This window comes from Saimiri boliviensis, chromosome 2, assembly GCF_048565385.1.
Source record: "Saimiri boliviensis isolate mSaiBol1 chromosome 2, mSaiBol1.pri, whole genome shotgun sequence".
In the NCBI taxonomy this organism is placed as follows: domain Eukaryota; kingdom Metazoa; phylum Chordata; class Mammalia; order Primates; family Cebidae; genus Saimiri; species Saimiri boliviensis.
In genome coordinates, this window is record NC_133450.1 from 234,785,910 (window position 1) to 234,805,488 (window position 19,579).

At 48.2% G+C, this 19,579-nt stretch overlaps 1 protein-coding gene across 8 annotated transcripts in view; it reads right to left on the reverse strand.

Moving 5' to 3' along the window:
* Window positions 1-19,579, reverse strand: part of SYK (spleen associated tyrosine kinase) — an 82,523-nt gene that overhangs the window by 30,026 nt on the left and 32,918 nt on the right. For all 8 annotated transcript variants that reach the window (XM_039475209.2, XM_074395533.1, XM_074395532.1 and 5 more), the window contains 3 exons: window positions 17,825-18,282; window positions 16,565-16,725; window positions 1,848-1,986 (listed from right to left, as the gene is read on the reverse strand). In XM_039475209.2, the coding sequence (XP_039331143.1) occupies window positions 1,848-1,986; window positions 16,565-16,725; window positions 17,825-18,241 (717 nt within the window). In that variant the 5' untranslated portion in view covers window positions 18,242-18,282. The remainder of the gene's footprint in view (window positions 1-1,847; window positions 1,987-16,564; window positions 16,726-17,824; window positions 18,283-19,579) is intronic.

Sequence of the window (19,579 nt, forward strand, 5' to 3'; positions counted from 1 at the left end):
ATACAGAAACAGGCTGAGAGCCAGTATTTGGTCTGTGGGTTTGCAGATCGCTGGTCTACAGTAAAGAATACTGAAATAGAGTCGTATAGAATCACCAACTCTCTATGAAATAGCACTGGGGCCCTGGAGTTGGGGTAGGGTACACAGGTATCTTACGATGCTGTCAAGAAAAATCAACAGAATCATGCATGGAAAATTGGAAGATATTGCTGGTATTTTTGATGTAGTTTCCTAAACACAGTGCCCAGAAAATACACAATGAGAAAGAATTTAATTAGGGCTGAATGCTATGATCTACCAGGGGAATCAATAAAAATAGTAAGGAGTCTTGGGAAGGACATTCTCAATAATTCGAGATGCTTAACACTACCTGAGTGCTCAGCCTTTGAACGCCCTTTCTGGAGAAGGTGAACGAATGGCTGTTTGTAAGTGATGGGGCCTGCAGGGGCCTTTGTATTCCAGAAGGCAATATTCCCTACAAACCCCCCTCATGTGCTTTGGGCCTCAAGGGTAGAAAAGTTAAATATTTATTTGGATCAATATCATTAAAAGAAAGCAGAGCCTGTGGTCGATGATAACACTTGCCAATGAGCCATAAGATCAAAAGACAATGTAAATGTAAATGTTGTGACTAATATTTTTAATATGACCATATCTAGCATTTTGATTTTCCAATTACAGCATTAGAAACCAGATCACATTGGGATGTAGTAACTTTAAGTGCTTTAAAGGGACTAAGGCTCCATGGTCTCAGTTTTTGAAAAGACAGGATTTTTGGTTGAGTCTGACTGCATGTGTGGCCCCAGCTGGGCCTGGGTGAGGAAATTTGAATGCACCCTGATTACGCTCCTCACCCACACATGTTAAAGGTAGCTGGTGCTCTGGGACAGCGGGGTGGTGGCAGAGTGGTTGGCTTTCTTTTCTCCCTGTCTCTGAAACTACTACAGTTTATAGGATGCTCTGCTAAGATGGTGCATGAAGCACTGTTACTGTTATTTCCTTCATCATCAGCCAGTGTACTTGTGATGCAAAATTAAGACAAACAATCTGTGTGCACTGCAATTCAGGAAAAGCAGTGATGAGCATTATTTTAGTGCTCATCAGTGCCTAAGGAACTTCTGAACTGCGAGTTGTTTCAGGGTTTGCTTATTCCTGGGTCAGGAATAAGCACTTTTTAGACTAGGGCTGTGGCAGTGTGCATGTGCAGCAGCCTGGAGCCTGGGGAGTATGCTTCCTAAATTTAGGATGTGTTTCCTAAATTGCCTTGGTTTCCACAGGAGAGAGACTCAATTTACAATGAGGAGAGCACCTGACATTTACTGTCTATTTCAGCCTCTTGCACCACCAGCAAAGGCCTGCTTAGCTGTTCCCAGGCCTCGTTCCCTGGCCACCCATGCCTCTATTTTGTGTGTCGTTGTCTGAAAGGCTGTTCTGGAGTCTACCCCGGTTATCCTAGGAAGAAATATTTTCTAGCTCTCCAAAGGAGGGTGTCTCGTTAAAATCTGAACACAGCCCTGCACGTACATCACCCTGTGGCACTGAGGACTGAGTCGCCCTTAACAAGCCATGGAACCTTCATTCATCTCACAGGATGGCCCCTGGACCAGTGCTTCTCAAACACGGAAGCCACCTGGAGGCTGAAAAAGGGCTCTGATGGGAAGGTGGGACAGGGACCCAGGTGTGGGTACAGGTGTACGTTTCTCACGAGCTCCAGGGCTGCTGCTGGCCTGGGGACCACACTGTGGACAGAAGGTGGTCCAGTTTCTCTTGTATCTAAGAGTCCATGGGACAAGAAGCCCCATGTGCCCTGTAATCTACCCACGAGGTGGGGAGAGGACACCGGGTACCTGCCACAGTGTGTCGAACTTTTTCCCCTCTGGGATGGAGAGCTTCCCCGTCTTGTCTTTGTCAATGCGATAGTGCAGCACCTTCCCTTCATGCAGCAGGCACAGGGCGTAGGAGCCGTTGTTGTCTCTGGCTCTGATCCTGGAAAGGAGGATGGAGCGGCATCATCCCCAGGCCTGCCAGTCCCCAGTAAGACCCTGGGAGGAAGCTCCCTGGCCTGAGTGGTCAGCAGCAGCTCTCTGGGGGCCTGTCACCTGGCAAGGCAGCCAGAGAGCAGTGTCTGGAGCCTCAGGGTCAAGGACTTTGCCCAACCTACCCAGGAATGCCCAGTTCACCACTCAGTGATGATGCCAATGGGTGAGCTTGCAACAAGAAAATTCCAGCAGGTTGGTGATGAATGGACAATGGCTAAGATCTAGCAGGGCCCAGGATCCCTGGGTGGTGGTCAGGAAAGCCTGGTGCTCGGTAGCAGTGATGCTGCTCAGGGTGATGAGAACGGAGGATCCATGGACCCTGATTATCTGCGGAGCCCTTTGGACTCAATGTTTCTTCACCAGGGCCTGCATTTGGGTCAGATCCAAGATGGACATCTCCACCACCTAGCTTGGGTTAGGGGTGGGGTGTCTGGTGGGCATTTTAACCAGCCATCTTCTGGACCAGAGATGGAGGGATGTGGAAGCTTCTGTTCCCCAGGGACTGCCTCACTCCCTCCCACGCTCCCATTGCAGGAAAGGGCAGCAGGGCTGGACTTAAAACATTTTCAAGTGATGATATTGTCAGGTAAGATCCCCAGGAGACGAAAATGGCATCTACTGTGGGGTCAAGAGAGGGAAATGAAACCAGAGCTGTGCTGGCCGTGCTGACCAGCCGAGGCTCTGTCTTCAGGGTCATGCTGGGCTACACTCAGCACTACCCCCTGCCCCGGGGCCTAGTGAACAGAGATGTGGGAGTCTGACGCCAGGCAGGGAACAACACTCCCACTGCAGTGCATGCGACGAGAGTCTTCCGACTCACGGAGGTGAGAGATTCCCTGGAAGACCTGTAGGATTAGGGGAGGTCAAGGTTTCGGTGGAGGCTGAAAGGGCATGAAATGGGTGCAAACCCCCAATTTAGCTTCGTAGTCACGTCCACAGCATTCGGATCAGAGTTCAGATCTCATTTCTGCCCCCATTCTCCCCTCTCCACAGCTGCAGCCCTTTGGTTCATGAGATCTGAGACTCTGAGAGTAAGTCATGAAGTCCCGGTCCCTAATAGTTGGGAGGCGTAAAGGGCTGTCCAAATGCCACAGCGGTACAAATGGATGCATATGCCTGTAAAAGTTGGCCTTGAAAGAATGATGACCATATACCACTCCAAAGTATTTCCTATGGTTTAATCTTTCATGTCTGTGACCTCAAGGTCATGGAAATAATACATGGGATCTGAACCAGGTGCAGTGGCACACACCTGTAATCCTAGTACTTTGGGAGGCTGAGGCAGGAGGATCACTTGAGCCCAGGAGGTCAAGACTGCAGTGAGCCAAGACTGTACCATTACACTCCAGCCTGGGTGACAGAGTGAGACCCCCATCTCTACAAAAAAAAAAAAAGTAATAATAAATGGGATCTGAACTCGAGTTTCTGAATCCATGTCCAATCTGTACTACTCCACCTTGCCCTATGCCTTGATTGACATTTTCTTATTAAAACGGAGACAGACAAGCACAGGTTGCCCTGAGAGATGACGCCATCAACCTCATTAGACATCTGACAAACGCAAATGAAGATCAGAGGGTCGCACCATTCCACGCTCTTCAGACTGGTGGAAGTTAGAAAGATCATTCTCCATGCTACTGAGAGTGGGGAGCAGCAGGGCCCCTCCTACGTTGTTTGTGGGAGCATAAACAGGTTTACCCACTTTGGAAAACAGTTTGGAACAGTCTCCCGAGACCGAACCTATTCATGCCGTCATGAATGAGCAATTCTACACTGAGGTGTATGAAATGTGTACACTATGCACCCCAAGCTACTTATACCAGCTTCGTCTGTGTTTATCAAAAACTGCACACGACCTAAGTGTTCACTGACCACAGAGCAAGTGAATAAATGGTAGGAATTCACACAATACAATATTATAAAGCAATAAAATGAGCAAATGGCAGCTATACAAAGAACAGATGAGTCTCACAAACATAAAACACGCTCCATGCTTCCATATACACAAAGCCCCCAACAGACAAAAGCCACCTGTTTTATTTAGTGATGTACACCTAGGTGGTAAAACTTAAAAAAATAAGCAAATGAAAAATAACAACACAAAAAAGCAAGGGCGTGATGAACACAAGAGTTAGGGAGGTGGTGCCTCCCAGGAGGCGGCCGGACAGATGGGTATGAGTTTGTGAGGCCGGAGGGAGCTCCTGCAATGCTGGGTGCATTTTGTTTCTTGGCTGGGCCGTGTTTGCTTGATCATTCATTAAGTCGTATCTATTTAGTTATGCACTCTCATGTGTTTTATATTTCATAATAAAAGCAGTATAAAAAGAGAGCGAGTATCAGGAGGAAATACAGAGGAACCCAGAGGTAACGGAGAGTGCCCTTTACTTTTGAACAAGCAGTTTCTGCAAAGGCTCCCACTTCCTTGAGGCTCCTCAAGAGGATGGGTCCTGCAGGCAATCCCCTCTCTTCCTGTGTTCCACCAAGCAGCCCTGGCCAGCTCCTGGTGACAGGTAACCGGCAGGTACAGGTACTGACCATGGCCATGTGACCTGTGCAGCCCCAGTAGCAGGTGGCAGGAAATGAGAGCAGGGAAGGGAAACCCACAGGCCCAGCATCTGTAGGTGGCAAAGACCAGAAGGCTCGTGACGTTAACCACCAGCAACTGTGAGGTATCTGCTGGCTGCAGGCAGATCCTGGACCAGGCTACTTTTAATCAAACGTGGGAGATACACTGGTTTGGAAGCCTTGCTCCTCGCCTTGGCTGCGTCCTGTTGCTGAGAGCTCTGGCTCGGTGGTGGCATCAGCACACCCACCCAGGCTTATGGCTCCACAGACGCCTAGAGAGGGCGTGCATACAAGCAAGACACCCAGCTCCTGTCTGGTTTGCCGCCTGCTGCCTTCGGGGTCAGCTGGCCTCAGGCTGTTCACAGAAGCCTTTGAATATTTACAAAATCTTTTCCCAAGTAATTCTCTTGGGAGGAGTCAGTTAACAGATTTGTGTTTTGCTATTGCAAAGCCTGAGATTTCCAGGGATTGAGCTTGAGCTTGAGCTGATGCAAAGAAGCTGTCCTAACTGGCTTGAGACGGTCCTTAACCTGCGCCATGGCTACTTTCCCAGGGTGGGCTGCCTTGGCCTCGGGGGTGAGCAGGCCTCGAGCCTCACAGATGCTACAGCACTATGCAAAGGGTGAGGCATGCTGACTCTGCTGGGGCATGACCTGGAAGGGCTGGACCCCTTCTCTACCCTCCTGGACCCTCCTGGGAGAGAGAAAGTATACAGAAGAGATGCCTGGTCACCAAGAAGAAAGTGAGGACACAAGAAGTAGTGGGACACTGAAGGTGGCCTCCCCAGGACTACTGGGACACTGCCTGTATCTGCTGTAGACAGAAACAGAAAAGCTGGGCACATTCCAGCCCACTAGGTGTTCTCACTCTGCCCTGCCATTTTTTTTCCACGGCAGAGTGGAGCATCACTGTGTCAGTTGCCCGACTCACACAAGGGGAAGGAAGATGCCTGGGATCGGCTGTGTGCATCAGATGTGCAAAGGATGAATGCTCACTGGGGCTAAGCTGGGCTGGGCAGATGGACAGGGGGCCTGCGCTGGGTCAGGTGGGTAGTCCTCAGCCATCTCCCAATAGCGGAGTCGCAAGACGAGCTGGGAGAGGAGAAGAGAAAGATGTGGGAGCGAATGAGGTCCTGAACAGCATGCATGCCAGTAAGAGGCAGGAGAAATGCCAGCTTTACTGATCCATGAAAGATACAGATAATGCAACTTCTCAGTGCCTCTGCCTTGCACTGTAGCACCACCGAGGCACACGTGCATTCCATACAAACAGCAAGAGAAGATCAGTACACAACCCCTATCTGAGGCCATGCCAAGCTATTTTAAAACACCTACCATTTAAGACATGTTATTACAAATGCACTCTCGTTCTCTCCCTCTGCTTTAGTTCATGAAGGTGGAATTAGTGAATGCATCCTGTCTTCCAGCTTCAAGGAGACTTTGATCAGCATCAATGAAGTGATACTGACATTAGCCTACAACTCTCTTTGAACTTTTAAGTTCAGACAGGTCATGACTCTTTATGATGACCTAGGTCTGCAAAACCGCATTTGTCAAATAAAATGGCATACTTTGATCAATTATGTCAGCATATGAGAGCGCTGATGGAACGGAGTTTTTGTTGTGGGAAGGGAGGCTCGTGACAGCCAAAGTCTCATTCATCAATGAACAAAGAGATGGTTTTTCTAAGCCCCAAATTCACTTTTGAAATTGAAGTATAGGACAAGAAGTGAGCTGAAACTTGAACGCAAATGTAAGTGGCAAATAAGAGTGATTAAAGTGTGTTTGGCCAAGGTCCAATGCTAATACCAGCACAGCAGTGGACAGGGACAGAAGCCTAGGCCAGCAGCACAGTGAGCATCTGGATGTGGGATTCCCATCTTAAAGCAGGGACCTGTAAAGAGGAAATCCCCTTCAATGCTGGAGGAAAGCGTCCGCAGCATTGGTTACTCAGAATTCCCACAGATAAACATTAATCAGACACAAGCTCAGAAGCATCACTGAAAACGTAAGGAAGAATGAGTTATGAGAAAAGGGGTAAGGAGGGAAAGAGATAGAGATTTGAATCCCCCAAAACTTTCAGTAGTAGAATAATCAGATATAGAAAATATACTATGAAATGTTTAATAAAATAAAAGATGGAACTATAGAAATTAGCAACCAATAAGATACTCTAGAAGTGCCCAAGAAATATTTGAAAAAAAAAATAGAACTGATAGAACTTTTTTAAAAAATGTAATTTAAAAAATTCAGTGAATGAGCATAAAAACAGATTGGACACAAATGAAGGAAAAATTAGTGAATTAGAAGGCAAATGCTATGATGTTACTCATAGCACAAGACACAGAAAAGGCAAGGGAAAATAAAAAATATAGAGGACGAGCTGAGAAAGTCAAACATGTTTAGTAGGAGTCTCTGAGGGAAGAAATGGTAAGAACAACAGAGAATAATATTTGAAGAAAAAGAAGCAAGATTTTTTCAGAATTGATGAAAGAAAATAATTCAGGGATGTACGAAGCAGAGACATGAGAACCACTGGCTTAGCTTCGTACTCATTACTTAATTCATCTCCACAATGACTCAGATAAAACATTAGTTTCCCCATTTTATTACTGAGGAAACTGAGGCTCAGAGAGCAAAATTAAGTTGTACAAATCACAGAACTATCAAGTGGCAGGGCTTGTCTGACTCATGGCCTGAATTTCATTACTATCTAACATAAGTTTCTACAAATAGATGCAGTTTCAAGGTTAACTTTATCGGAAACAGTTCAATAATACAGTATTTGGGCATTCTGCAGGAATTTCAACTGCAAATTTAGTTACAGACCCTCCAACGAACTATGAAAATCTCAAATGATCATAGTTGTTTATCTAACCCATGTAGGTAACAGGGATCTCAAACAGGCTCAGACCATGTCCCCAGACCAGTGATATCAGCATCATTTGAGAGCTTGGCAGGAATGCAAATGGCTGAGTCCTCACCCAGACCTGTGAATTAAAAACTCAGGGAGTGGGATGCAGAAATCTGTGTTTTTGCCAGCCCTCCAGATGGTTCTCTCTCTGTCTCTCTGTCTCTCTGTCTCTCTGTCTCTCTCTCTCTCTCTCTCTCACACACACACACACACACACACACACACTCCTGTGGACCTGTGCACAGCCTGTGGAGCCCAGCTTAAACTACTGCATCCATTCTCCATCGTTTCTCTGAATTTAGGGTTGTTTCCTGGTCATCTACAACACTAAAACGTGTGTCCTTAGGGACTGTCTCAGTTTCTCCGAGAAATGGCATATACGTGAATAGATTTTTTATGACTCCCTTAATATTGAGTCCCACTTGCACTGCAAAGGATTAATAACACCTGTTTCCAAAGCAAAGCAAGGTGTCTCCTCTTAGGCAAGCCACATGGTGGGATGGGGAGAGAAAGGGTGTGGGCATTGGTGAGAGGTGTTGTTCTGATGGTCAAGGTGACAGGTATGTTATCTGGTGTCCCCAAGCTGGGTCACACTCAGGGCATGCTCCTGGACGAGGGATGCTGCATGGCTCTGATTTGCACATCCCTGGTTCTGGAAGACACAACTGTTTTTCTTAAAAAGCCATAGTCACTGCATCTTCTAGTCCTCAGCTGCATAAAAAATGGTATGCAGGCCGGGCGTGGTGGCTCAAGCCTGTAATCCCAGCACTTTGGGAGGCCGAGGCGGGTGGATCACGAGATCAAAAGATCGAGACCATCCTGGTCAACATGGTGAAACCCCGTCTCTACTAAAAATACAAAAAATGAGCTGGACATGGTGGCACATGCCTATAATCCCAGCTACTCAGGAGGCTGAGGCAGGAGAATTGCCTGAACCCAGCAGGCGGAGGTTGCGGGGAGCCGAGATCGCGCCATTGCACTCCAGCCTGGGTAACAAGAGCGAAACTCCATCTCAAAAAAAAAAAAAAAAAAAATGGTATGCAAAGCTTCTCTGGACTGTCTGTTCTTATGGTTCATGGGTTTATCCTGCAGGGTCACCCATGGAGCCCGTAACTTAAGATACACAAATGAGCTAGTGAGTAAATGTGTGTGTGTTGCATGTGTGTGTGTGAGACAGAGAGGCGGGGGTGGGGAAGAAGTCAGGGGATGGGAGTGTGTGCAGACTTGAGGGAAGGGAAGGGGAGAAGAGAGGTGGAGATAACAAGTGTGTCATACTGCACCCGGAAAATGGCTAGCACAAACAGGGTGACTCAAAGATGACAGTGTTTATTTCTTCTCAAAAGGGACAGGGGAAGGAAGGTTAGGAAGGCACCTGGATTTCAGCTGCAGAGCACGTAAGAACCAGCCACACGGAGTCGATGGTGGCATGGGGGCGGGGAAGGGGTGGCTACCGAGGCCTCTGAGGACAAGCCGCACTCGTGACTGGTCCCTGCTCTGAGGGATTTCTGCACTATCTTTCTATCTTATCCAGAATCCTTGGAACAAGAGCTTTCTGGGGATGGTTTTAGCTAATGTATTAAAGAGCTATCATGCAAAGGAGCACTTTCAGGTCCCGCTCGGATCATGTACAGCAACCACGGCCTGAGTGGTGGGCTTTGGGCCCACTTAGCTGCAGGGGACAGTGACGTTCTTGCAACTTCAGGACCCACCAAGTCCACAGGCCATAGCTCCCCATCCTCCTCACTCAGTCTTCAACACGCATGGCTCTCAGCTCACCGAGACTCACAACCTCCTGGGCCTCCTCTCTGACTCAGTTTCTCTCCAGACATCTGCAAACTACTGGGCCTGATCACAGCCCAGCTCTCCAGGTGCCTCTCCTGTTGTGAGCCCTCAGAGAGGCCACCCTCCTGCATGCTCCACACTCAGGGCGGCTGAGCAATCAGGGTCTCTCTCAACACCTCATGGTGTGGCCTGGGGCAGCCAGGTACCACTCCCTCCATCACCCGGACAGTCTGCCACCATCCAGGAAAACTCTGCAACCACCCAGAGAATCTCAGGGCACCAAGATGGTCTCAGGGCACCACATGACCTGCCTCCTGGCCCGTGGTGCTGCCTCCTGGGGCTCTGACTGAGGCATCCACCACTTCACTTCCTTCCCTCTCCTGCTGACATCCAGGCCCGCCCGGGCCACCACACCCATGTCACCCCCTGAATCTCTAGCTGCACTGCTCTTGTGTTGCATCTGCCTAGTGAGGTGTCCAGCTCTGCCAAACCCAGGTAGCCCACTTGCTCTGAAGGCCACTTCCCAGTTCCCACTGTTAGCAACACACAAGAAGATCATCCAGCCTGGGCACCTGAGACAGGCCCGGTGACCCATGCTGCCCCTCCTCCTTTCCAAGTAGTGGCCCCCATTCAAGTTAACAGCCAGAATGTTCCTCTACGCAGAGATGTTTCCCATCAAGATGATGTTCAAGGTGCTGGGTTGCACTTGTGAAGGCAACAGCCCAAATCTCTGCCCTGGTGTATCCAGAGCAAGTGGGAGTGGGGACGAGAAACAAGTAAATGAAAACAACGAAAAAGAGATCAGGCAGGGCAGGCACAGTGTCGTGGTGGAGGGACCTGCTGGCACGCACTGCAGACTTGGTAGCACGTCAGCTCAAATGTGTCATTCTGCCCCTGCAATCAAAGTTGGGTGAGGGCAGGGACTGAGGTCTGACTTACTCCTCACAGTATCCAAGTCCCATCACAATGCCTGCGGCATGTCTGCTAGAAGATCTGCATCTTCTGTTGAATGAATATTTTTGTAACTTTTTTTTTTGACATAGTACACTTCTAAAGTCAGAAGGTATAAACTGTAGTTAAAATGGCTTTGGTGGCTCATAGGTTGGACAACTCTGTCCATAAATCTGAAATACTATCTTTTATTTCAAACATGAATCAAGCTATTTGGAGAGCAGCCACTTATGTGTCCTGAAGGTCACCTTGAACTTGTTCTTGGCTTTGTAAGCTCTACAAGGACTCTTAGCCAAAAACAATAAAATATTGACCTGGATGCTAAGCACAAAGAAAACAACAATTTTCTTTTTAAAATTTTGCCTGACATGAACTTTTTAGAGCATTTCAATTCTAAGAGCATTTGTAAGATGAAATGAAGGACACATCCCATTACAGTGTAGCAGCACGATGCGTGCAGGAGAATTGACTGAGCACAATGGCAATAAACCACACCGCGTGAACCAAGTGGACGAGGGTCAGAGGCAGGCTGATCTTAGCCTCCTCCAGACAAGGGAGGCTGGCAATGTGACTACACGGCCTTAGGTTCTTGTACAGTTTGTAAAAGATATTTTAGTCACAGCCAGGGAAGATTACTCTGTTCTACTTTAACTTCCCCTCCCAAATTTGACAAGGACTCCAAAAATGAACATGACATTACTAATAATGAAGTGTGAACCTAGAGGAAGGACCGAATGGTCTTTTTTTTTCTATATAGACAAACATATTACTAAGTTATTGTTGAGCTAAGATGCAGTCAAACACAGTGAAGTCAAGAACATGGAGAAAATAAAAGGTGTTATAGAGACGGGCCAAGCAGTTAATTAAAATATTACATTATCTTTCTAAATGTTGTGTGCTTGTAGTATTTACCAGCCTTTTAAAAATTCTAATGTATTGAATTTTTTCTTAGTCTAAAAAATACTTAGTCTAATAAATAATTACTTCTATTTATACCTAATTTACATTTTTTTCAAAAATAAGAGTCTTCAGATTGTATATGCTTCAGACACCTCAATACTGGACCTTCCCTTTTGGAGAAAGGTCGTATAATTTTTAGAAAGTAAGCTTTCCTTTCTTCCTTCCTCCCTCCCTCCCTCCCTCCCTCCCTCCTTCCTTCCCCCCCGCCCTCTTTCTTTCTCTTTCTTTCTTTCCAAAGTTTCACTCTTGTTGCCCAGGCTGGAGTGCCATGGTGTGATCTTGACTCACTGCAACCTCTGCCTGCCAAGTTCAAGCGATTCTCCTGTCTCAGCTTCCTAAGTAGCTGGAATTACCGGTGTCCACCACCACGCCCATCTAAGCTTTGGTATCTTTAGTAGAGAAGAGGTTTTGCCGTGTTGGCCAGGACGATCTTGAACTCCTGACCTCCGGTGATCCACACACCTCAGCTTCCCAAAGTGCTGGGATTACAGGCGTGAGCCACTGAGCCTGGCCTTTGTTTTTTTTTTTCCTAACAAATACATTTTTCACAGAGAGCTGTGACTAACTTCTCAAAATAGCAAACTGTGTTGTCACACAAGGCCTCTGGGGGCAGGGGATCTCTCTCCTCACTCAGCCCCTCTCTCTTGTCTTGGTCCCTGACATCACCAATGACGCAGCACTCTGACCCTCACCCGCCAAACGTGAGCTGGAGGACTCCCCTTCCAGTGCTCGCTTCTGGCCAGCTAGACCCCAGAATAGGGCAGGGCCGCTATGGCAAAGGCCAGGTGATGAGCATCACTTCTACAAATGCTGCAGACAGCTGTGAGGGGCCGCCACCGCCTGGCACTGCGCAGCCCTCTGCAAAAAGCCTCTGTTTATATTTGTTACTCTTCAAGTACATGTGCAAAGGCCCTGTAACTACTTCCTCAAAGTCACTCCTGAATGGTGTCAGTGAGCTGTGTGGTCAGGACACAAGAGGGAAAAGCTGACGGATGCCTGTGTGTTCTGAGATTTCACATGGACACGCCCCAGCGCCATACTTTGCATGGGGAACAGGGTGGGGCCCGTGATCGTGGAGTCTCTGGAGATGGATTTGGTTGCTGGCTGCTGTTTCTGCCTAGCTTCAGACAACATCAGGGACCTGGTTTTGCCTTCCAACCTTAGACAAGCTCCTCCACACCTGAGTTCTTGTTTGGAAAACTAGGAATTTAGCCCTATTAAGTGGTGAATGACCTCTGGCTCAGGTGTGCTGACACCATAAGTGGAATTCACGTGTAGTTCACAAGGAGAGAAAACTGGGATCCGAGTTGAACAGTATCTCCCAGACATAATCTGCTTTCATCATCTGCATTTTGAACTGCGTTACCAAGGATTTATAATCGGATCTAGACCCCCAAAATAGGCTGCCTTACCCTCAGTGTTTTCAAGGGCTGTTTGAGCAAAGGCATTTTGTGATGGCCATGGTGGTGCATGTGTTTTAGGAGTTCTTTTTTTTTTTTTTTCTACCTTTTAATCCAATTCTTATCAATACCGCTTTCCATGTAAAGTGACATTCAGGCTGAAATGCCGGCATCTGAATGGTGAAGACGGCATATTGGTACTCATATTGAAAGTGTGAAGAGTAACTGCTGGGGTTTTGTTGACCCATATTATCCACCAAACTAGTAAAATCCTCTTGATTAGTTTATGGCTTGCAATGCAGAAATAAACTTCCAACTCCCTCTGTGAAATAGTTATTCTTTATTTAAGTCTGTCACTTCATAAAAGCAAAAGCCTAGTGTGAATCCTTTTATGATCAGACGGCGACTCTCACTCTATATATTCACAGCCACTGAGTGGAAATAAACACAGGTCCTGCAGACTGAAGAACAGAAGGGAAGGATAAGAGGGACCTGCCTGGCCTTCTCACCTGCGGAAGAATGACTCACGTGCAGAGATCATGGTTCAGCTGTGATGCAGGGACAGGAAGATGGATGACCGGACATTTGGTGTATGCTGTGTATGCATCCAAGTGTGGTCAAGGCCACTGCAGGTGAATGTGCCATTCCCTGGGCGGGGATGGTTTCTTGCTGCCTTCAGGCCTCTGCTCAATGGTCTCCCTAGCAGCAAGACCCTCCCTCCCTCCCCACGCAGCATTAAAAAAGCCCCAGCACCCCGCCCTCAGTGTGCTCTCTGTCCCTACTTAAATGCAGTTCTTTCTCACTGTTCATTGTCCTTTCTCTCACTGCAATGCAGACTCCAAGAGGACAAGTGTTTGCTGATTGAATTCTCCCTTCCGGAAGTCCAGAATGGTGCCTGGCACTGAGGGTTTCACGCAACTACAGACTCCGGTAATGTTGGTCCATGGATGGATAAGCTGACACGATGATCGGAAAGTAGACATGAGTGCATTCTCTAGGAGACTCTGAATGAGGGCCCAAGAACAGTGGGAAAAAAAGAGCAGCTAGCTCGCTGAGGACATCCAGCAGTGACTGGAATCTAGTTCTGACTCCAAAGACCCTGTGCTGTGGCTATTCATTGCAAATAAGGGACATTTTGTAAAACTCTCTGCAAGTAGGGCCGATTTGGATGACTCAAAACCGGGTCTGGGACTTCCTGCAACTTTGGCCTGACCCAACAGGGGAGCATAGGACAGACTCCCGCAGTGAATCAGGAGCTAATGCACTCACACCGAGAGGGAAGCCACAGGATCTAGTGAGGGTTTTCAAGAGTTCCCTGGAGACTTTTAGCTCTATTTCCATGAAAGAAACACACCTGGACCAATATCTAGGCAACCTGCACTTGGGAGACATTGTATTCACGGATGCAGACCCTGCCCCGTGCTGGAAGCAGGGAAGATTTGCACCGTATTCAGTACAGTGGCGAACTCCCCATGCTCTACACAAGCATACACAACCATATTCAAACACTCACAGTATAACATGCCTACTACCCTTCAAAGAGGAAGGTTTACACAGCCAGCAACAGCTAAGAACCCCAGCCAGGTTCTGTAGGAGATGAAAGTTTGCCAAGAGGTGAAATTTCCAGGGTGTTTCCTCACATTTTCTCTGTTAAAAACACCGTAAGATACCCTGACAAGGAGACTTCGCTGGTGCTCATGATGGAGAAAGAGCAGTGAAGACGGAAGAAAAGCTACACACATGATGATCACATGCTCTGTGCTGTGCACATGGTGCCTATTTTCACTGAATCCTCAAGACAGTCACAGACCCAGAGGAGCAAGGCCTGGGGAAAGTTTCCCCACAGCCTAAGGTTCTGCAACCGTCATGGGAACATGCACTCTGAAGCTGGCTCTTGCTGCCCAGGCTTAGCTCTGCTCTTCCCTCTCACTAATGCCCCGCCTGATGCCAGGTCTGGGCGTGGGGTGCTATGCACTGGCAGTCCACGGGTGAGCCCTGCAGGTGTGGAGGGAGTACGGGAGGGTGCGGGAGTGCGCTGTGGACAACGCAGGGGAGAAAGCCTTGGAAGTTATCATCGGGGAGGTTGGCAAATATAGAGTGATAACTGGGCAACGTCAAGGCAAGGTGGAATAAGAACCCAGGCCAAGAGAACAGCTCAGGAGGGGCCGCCGGGCGGAACTGCAGAAGCCCAGGCTTCTCCCCACAGGCCCATGCCTGGTTAGCTCTGACGCCAGCTGAATAGGAAGTACAGCAAGTTTGAGACTCTCTTGTATAAACCATAAGCCCCAGTGTCCACGGACATGCGCTGTGAGGACAAATGAGATGTCGGTCTGTACAGGGCAGACAGGGAACAAGGCATGTTCGTCCAACAAGCATTGCACCTTCCTGCCTTCTGCATGGGGTTTATACACGTCCCCGGGAAAGGAAGGAATGAGCAGAAGTCATGGCCATGAAGGGCACAAACTGCTGTTTTCAGGAATAGGTAACTCTGAATAAAGAAACGGCTTTGTGGCCAAAGAGGCTATGAGCAGGCATCCTAGCCAGCAAGAAGTCAGCTAGTCTCATGGTGAGGATTATGCTATTTTGGGCTGACTTCACACCCCAAGATGCTGTGTGCACAGTCCCATGACATTCATGTTGGAAATTATTGCTGAGAAGATGGTAGAAGCCAAACCTCAGGCAAATTAGCCATAGGTGCAACCACTGAGGGGAAATGTCTTCCCCTCCCGCAGCATTCTGCCGCTGGCCGGTGCTGCACCCCACGAAAAACTATCACTCTACACGCTGCCACGTGGCCACCTGGGCCACTCTTCCTTTTTTCTTCTTCTTCTTTTTAAGAGTATCGTGTTCCTTTTCTTTCTTTTTCTTTTTCTTTTTTTTTTTTTTTTTTGAGACAGGGTCTCACTATGTTGCCCAAGCTGATCTCATGCCAGCCTCAAACCATAGTGAGATCATAGTGAGGATCAAGCGAGCCTCTTGTCCGCCCCTCCAGAGTAGCTGGGACTACAGGTGCATGCCACAGCACTCAGCTAAGATCATTTTTAAGATACGAGGTCTGATGGTAAAGTCTGAGGAATCTTTAAATGGATAGACATGCAGAGACAACACTTCTAAATCTGGGAAATGTTTACAAAGTCAGGTGGGGGTTCATCGACGGCCTGATCATGAGACTGCATCGCTGTTTCTGGTTGTTTCCAAGGCAAGCATCTCTGTAGGGACACTGAGAGGTGACACACACAGGGGATTATTTCCCCCAGGGACAACTGCCCCGCTGGGCCACCTTGACCAAAACAACTCCCGGAAACAAGATTGACACCTCCCAAAGACAGTTCCTTACCTTCTCTGGACAACTGACTGCCCAAGTTGGGCTGTATCTCAGAACCTTCTACAATTAGATTTATATTGAACCACTGAGGACAGCAAACAGAACCCAGGATTCAGACAGACCTGCTAATGATCGTGTGCCTACGGCTGAAGCCCACGGACCTGCACTCACCACTCACAGACGCTACTCCCAGGAAATTTTCCTTAACGTCCTTCCTGCTGACACCTTGTTTCAAGTAAAAATAGAAGTAAAGTCTGAGATCAAGGGGGTAGTTTGAGCAAACTGCAGTTATTTTTGTTTTAATTGGATAACCACAGGATTTGCTATGCATTCCATAATTTGCCTTTAAAAGGAGAACATGGGGCTGAATTACATCTTCTTTACATATTATGTCCCTCAGCGCCCCAAAAGAGTGCTCATTTAGAACAGACTGCGCAAAATAAAGACTGGGTCACAAGTGATAGCTTCAGTTAGAAGTGTCTTTAGAACAGGCAAGCATGCACGTTGTTCAATGACAATGCATGGCCCCTTCCCAGGGTCATGTGAGGCCAGTCATGGGGAAGCTAAACTATTCCCAATTGTCCACATAGGCCTGGTGGCAGGAGGAGAGGGGAAGGTGGAATACTCACAGGAACTTTCCGTTTGTCTTTGATCCTATCAAGACAACTTGCTCAGATTCTTCCCGAGTGATTCTTCCGTGGAACCAAGGCATTTTTTCATGGGCTGTGGTGGCGATCAGCTTCTCCAGCTGAGGCTTCTGACTGATGATGGCCTGCTCCAGAGCCTGACCCTGCCACGTGGAGAGCAGAGCAGAGTAAACCATACAGAGGAAAATTGAAAATGATCCAATCTGTCTCAAGTCCTAGCATGGTAAAACAGAATCAAACCTCATTCACTCATTCATTCAATAAATAAAACCAGAAAGACCTTTACACATTACTTAAGTACTTTCAAGTGTATAAATAAAAATAATATGGCTGGGCACAGTGGCTCACGCTTGTAATCCCAGCACTTTGGGAGGCCAAGGAGGGTGGATCACTTGAGGTCAGGAGTTTGAGACCAGCCTGGCCAGCATGGTGAAACCCTGTCTCTACTAAAAATACAAAAATTAGCCGGGTACAGTGGCACATGCCTGTAATCCCAGCAACTCAGGAGGCTGAGGCAGGAGAATTACTTGAACCCAGGAAGCAGAGGTTGCTGTGAGCTGAGATCGCGCCACTGGACCATAGCCTGGGCAACAGAGTCAGACTCTGTCTCAAAAAATAAAACAAACAAACATACATATCCTTTGCTGTGGTAAAGCCAACTCTTTCAAAGTTTTATCCTGCAGATGCTACATACAAGTGTCGTATATGTTAGGTCTAGAGCAATGTTATTAACAGCGTTTATTCATAAACGGGAAATGTGTCCATCAATAGGTACTAGTTAAGTAAACTGTGGTGCATAGCAAGTGATACCAGACAGCCAAAGAATGGGCAATGCAGCTACTATAGGTGTTGACACAGAAAGTTCTGCAAGAGATATTAGGAAGCTATGAAATTCAGTGCCTGTCAATGTGTACAGTAGGACCTTGCCAGCTAAACAGAAACCAATCAATATCTATCAATGCCTCTCCGAAAAGGCCCTCCACGTGCTGGGTAACCGTGTTTCCCTGCAGTGGAGAAACTCACATTGCTAGCTCAAAGGGGCCCACCCTCTCAACTGTGGCTGCGAAAGAGGAAAGGCTCGTATTAGAGAGAGGTATTTTTTTGGCCAAAGTTGATGCCTAAGGAGACGGTTGTGTTGTTTGGGCACACAGCGCACTTAGGTATAGGTGTTGCAGCAGCTGGGAAGTCTGTGTGGGGCCACAGGGCCCCTGCGTCCAGGTAGTAGGACCAGCTGTGACCCACCTGCAGATTCCACGTCTGCTTCACATATTCCCTGATGAGGTTTTCCTTGAGGTCCTCAAAGGGCCCAGTCTTGGGCTGCACGCCCTGGGGCCGGTTGAAGGGCTTCTTGAGGAGGCAGACCAGGCCATCGGACTCCTGGGAGTGGTAGTGGCAGAGGTCAGCGGGACTGGCGTGGGTCCTGCCACCGGCGATGGCATAGGTACCGTTCAGCTCCCGCTCGATGGTGTAGTGATGTGCCTTCCTCCCGTGGGCCACGGACAGCGCAAAGCCGCCCAGGTAGTTGCGGCTCTGGCGCAGCAAATAGAGTCCGTCACTCATGCCCCCCTGGACCAGGTAATCTTCTGCCTCCTCCCGGGTGATGTTGCCGAAGAAGAAGGGCAGGTGGTTGGCGCTGTCAGCCATGCTGCTGCTGGCCATGCTTCAGGGGCCGGAGGGCGCACACCTGCGCAGGTGTCCACCTGGGCAAGACAGAGAGAACTTTGGTGAGGAACCCACGTGGCAGGGAACGTTTGCTAAAACCACTCACATGCTTTTAAAGTGGAGGCAAACCCTTCCGGCTCTGAACAGAAGCACTTTCCTCTGTGGCCCTCCCAACACGCTGTTGTCTTTCTGCTCACACCATCATTTTAGTTTCCAGCACGCCCTCTAAATAAGCTAAAATCAGAGCAGTTGATGAAAGTGATCAAATTAAATAATTCTTTTTTGGGAGGTTGGTGGGGAGACAAAGAATTCTAAAAATACACACACCACTAAGAGAAGCAAACAGAAGGACAGTGGTAAAACAGGACTGTCGGGCTCACCCTCAGGGTCCCAGCAGCACACAGGAGGCAGAATTGACCTGAACACAAGCCAGCGGCTCCTCCCGAGTCCAGGCAGCTAGAGAAGGCTCGCTCCTCATCACAGTGACAGTACCAGGGAGGACGCTACCACCGCCTCACCCACCGGGGCTGCGAGACACCGCCTGGAGCAGTCAGTCACACGCCGGTGCTGAGCCCCAGAGGTGAAGTGAGGCCACATTGAGGGCCCACACGGAACTGCGACTTGTGGTCACCACACGGTCTTCCCACCTTCAGCCCAGGGCTGTGACAGCAACAAGAGTAACACCCTCCCAGCTCCCGGGGCCTGGGGCCCACAGGCTGTCCCCTCCCCGCTTCTCCAGACCACTTCCTGGGCACCGCCACTTCCCATCAGCAGGGCCCGGGTTAAAGAGATAGTGGCGGTTCCCAGCCCACGAGGACATCTCAGCACAGTAAATAAATACGTCTCAGAAGCAAAAAGGAAGGTGGCCAGTGTGTATTTAACACGGAGAATGTTTCCTCTCGGTCATGGTTATAAATGAGAATACTACATATTGCCAGCCCCAAAAGTATCCAACGAGGCACATTTTAACTTAAAGGGCTGGTCATAAATGGGAAATTATCTAGATGACTTCATCCAATTATCCAGGGAGCAAAACACATGCCCCTCATGCTCCACACACACACACACACACACCCCACACCACACACACACACCTTATACCACATGCACACTACAGACACACACCACACATGCACTACACACACATACCATGAACTACAAGCACATTGTGCACATCACACTCACACCACACAAATACATACACACCTCACACACAAAATATACTACACACAATACATGCTATACTACATACACACTATACACACAAAACATATATGAAACACATCACACTACTATATGCACACTATACACATCACACTACACACATACTACATG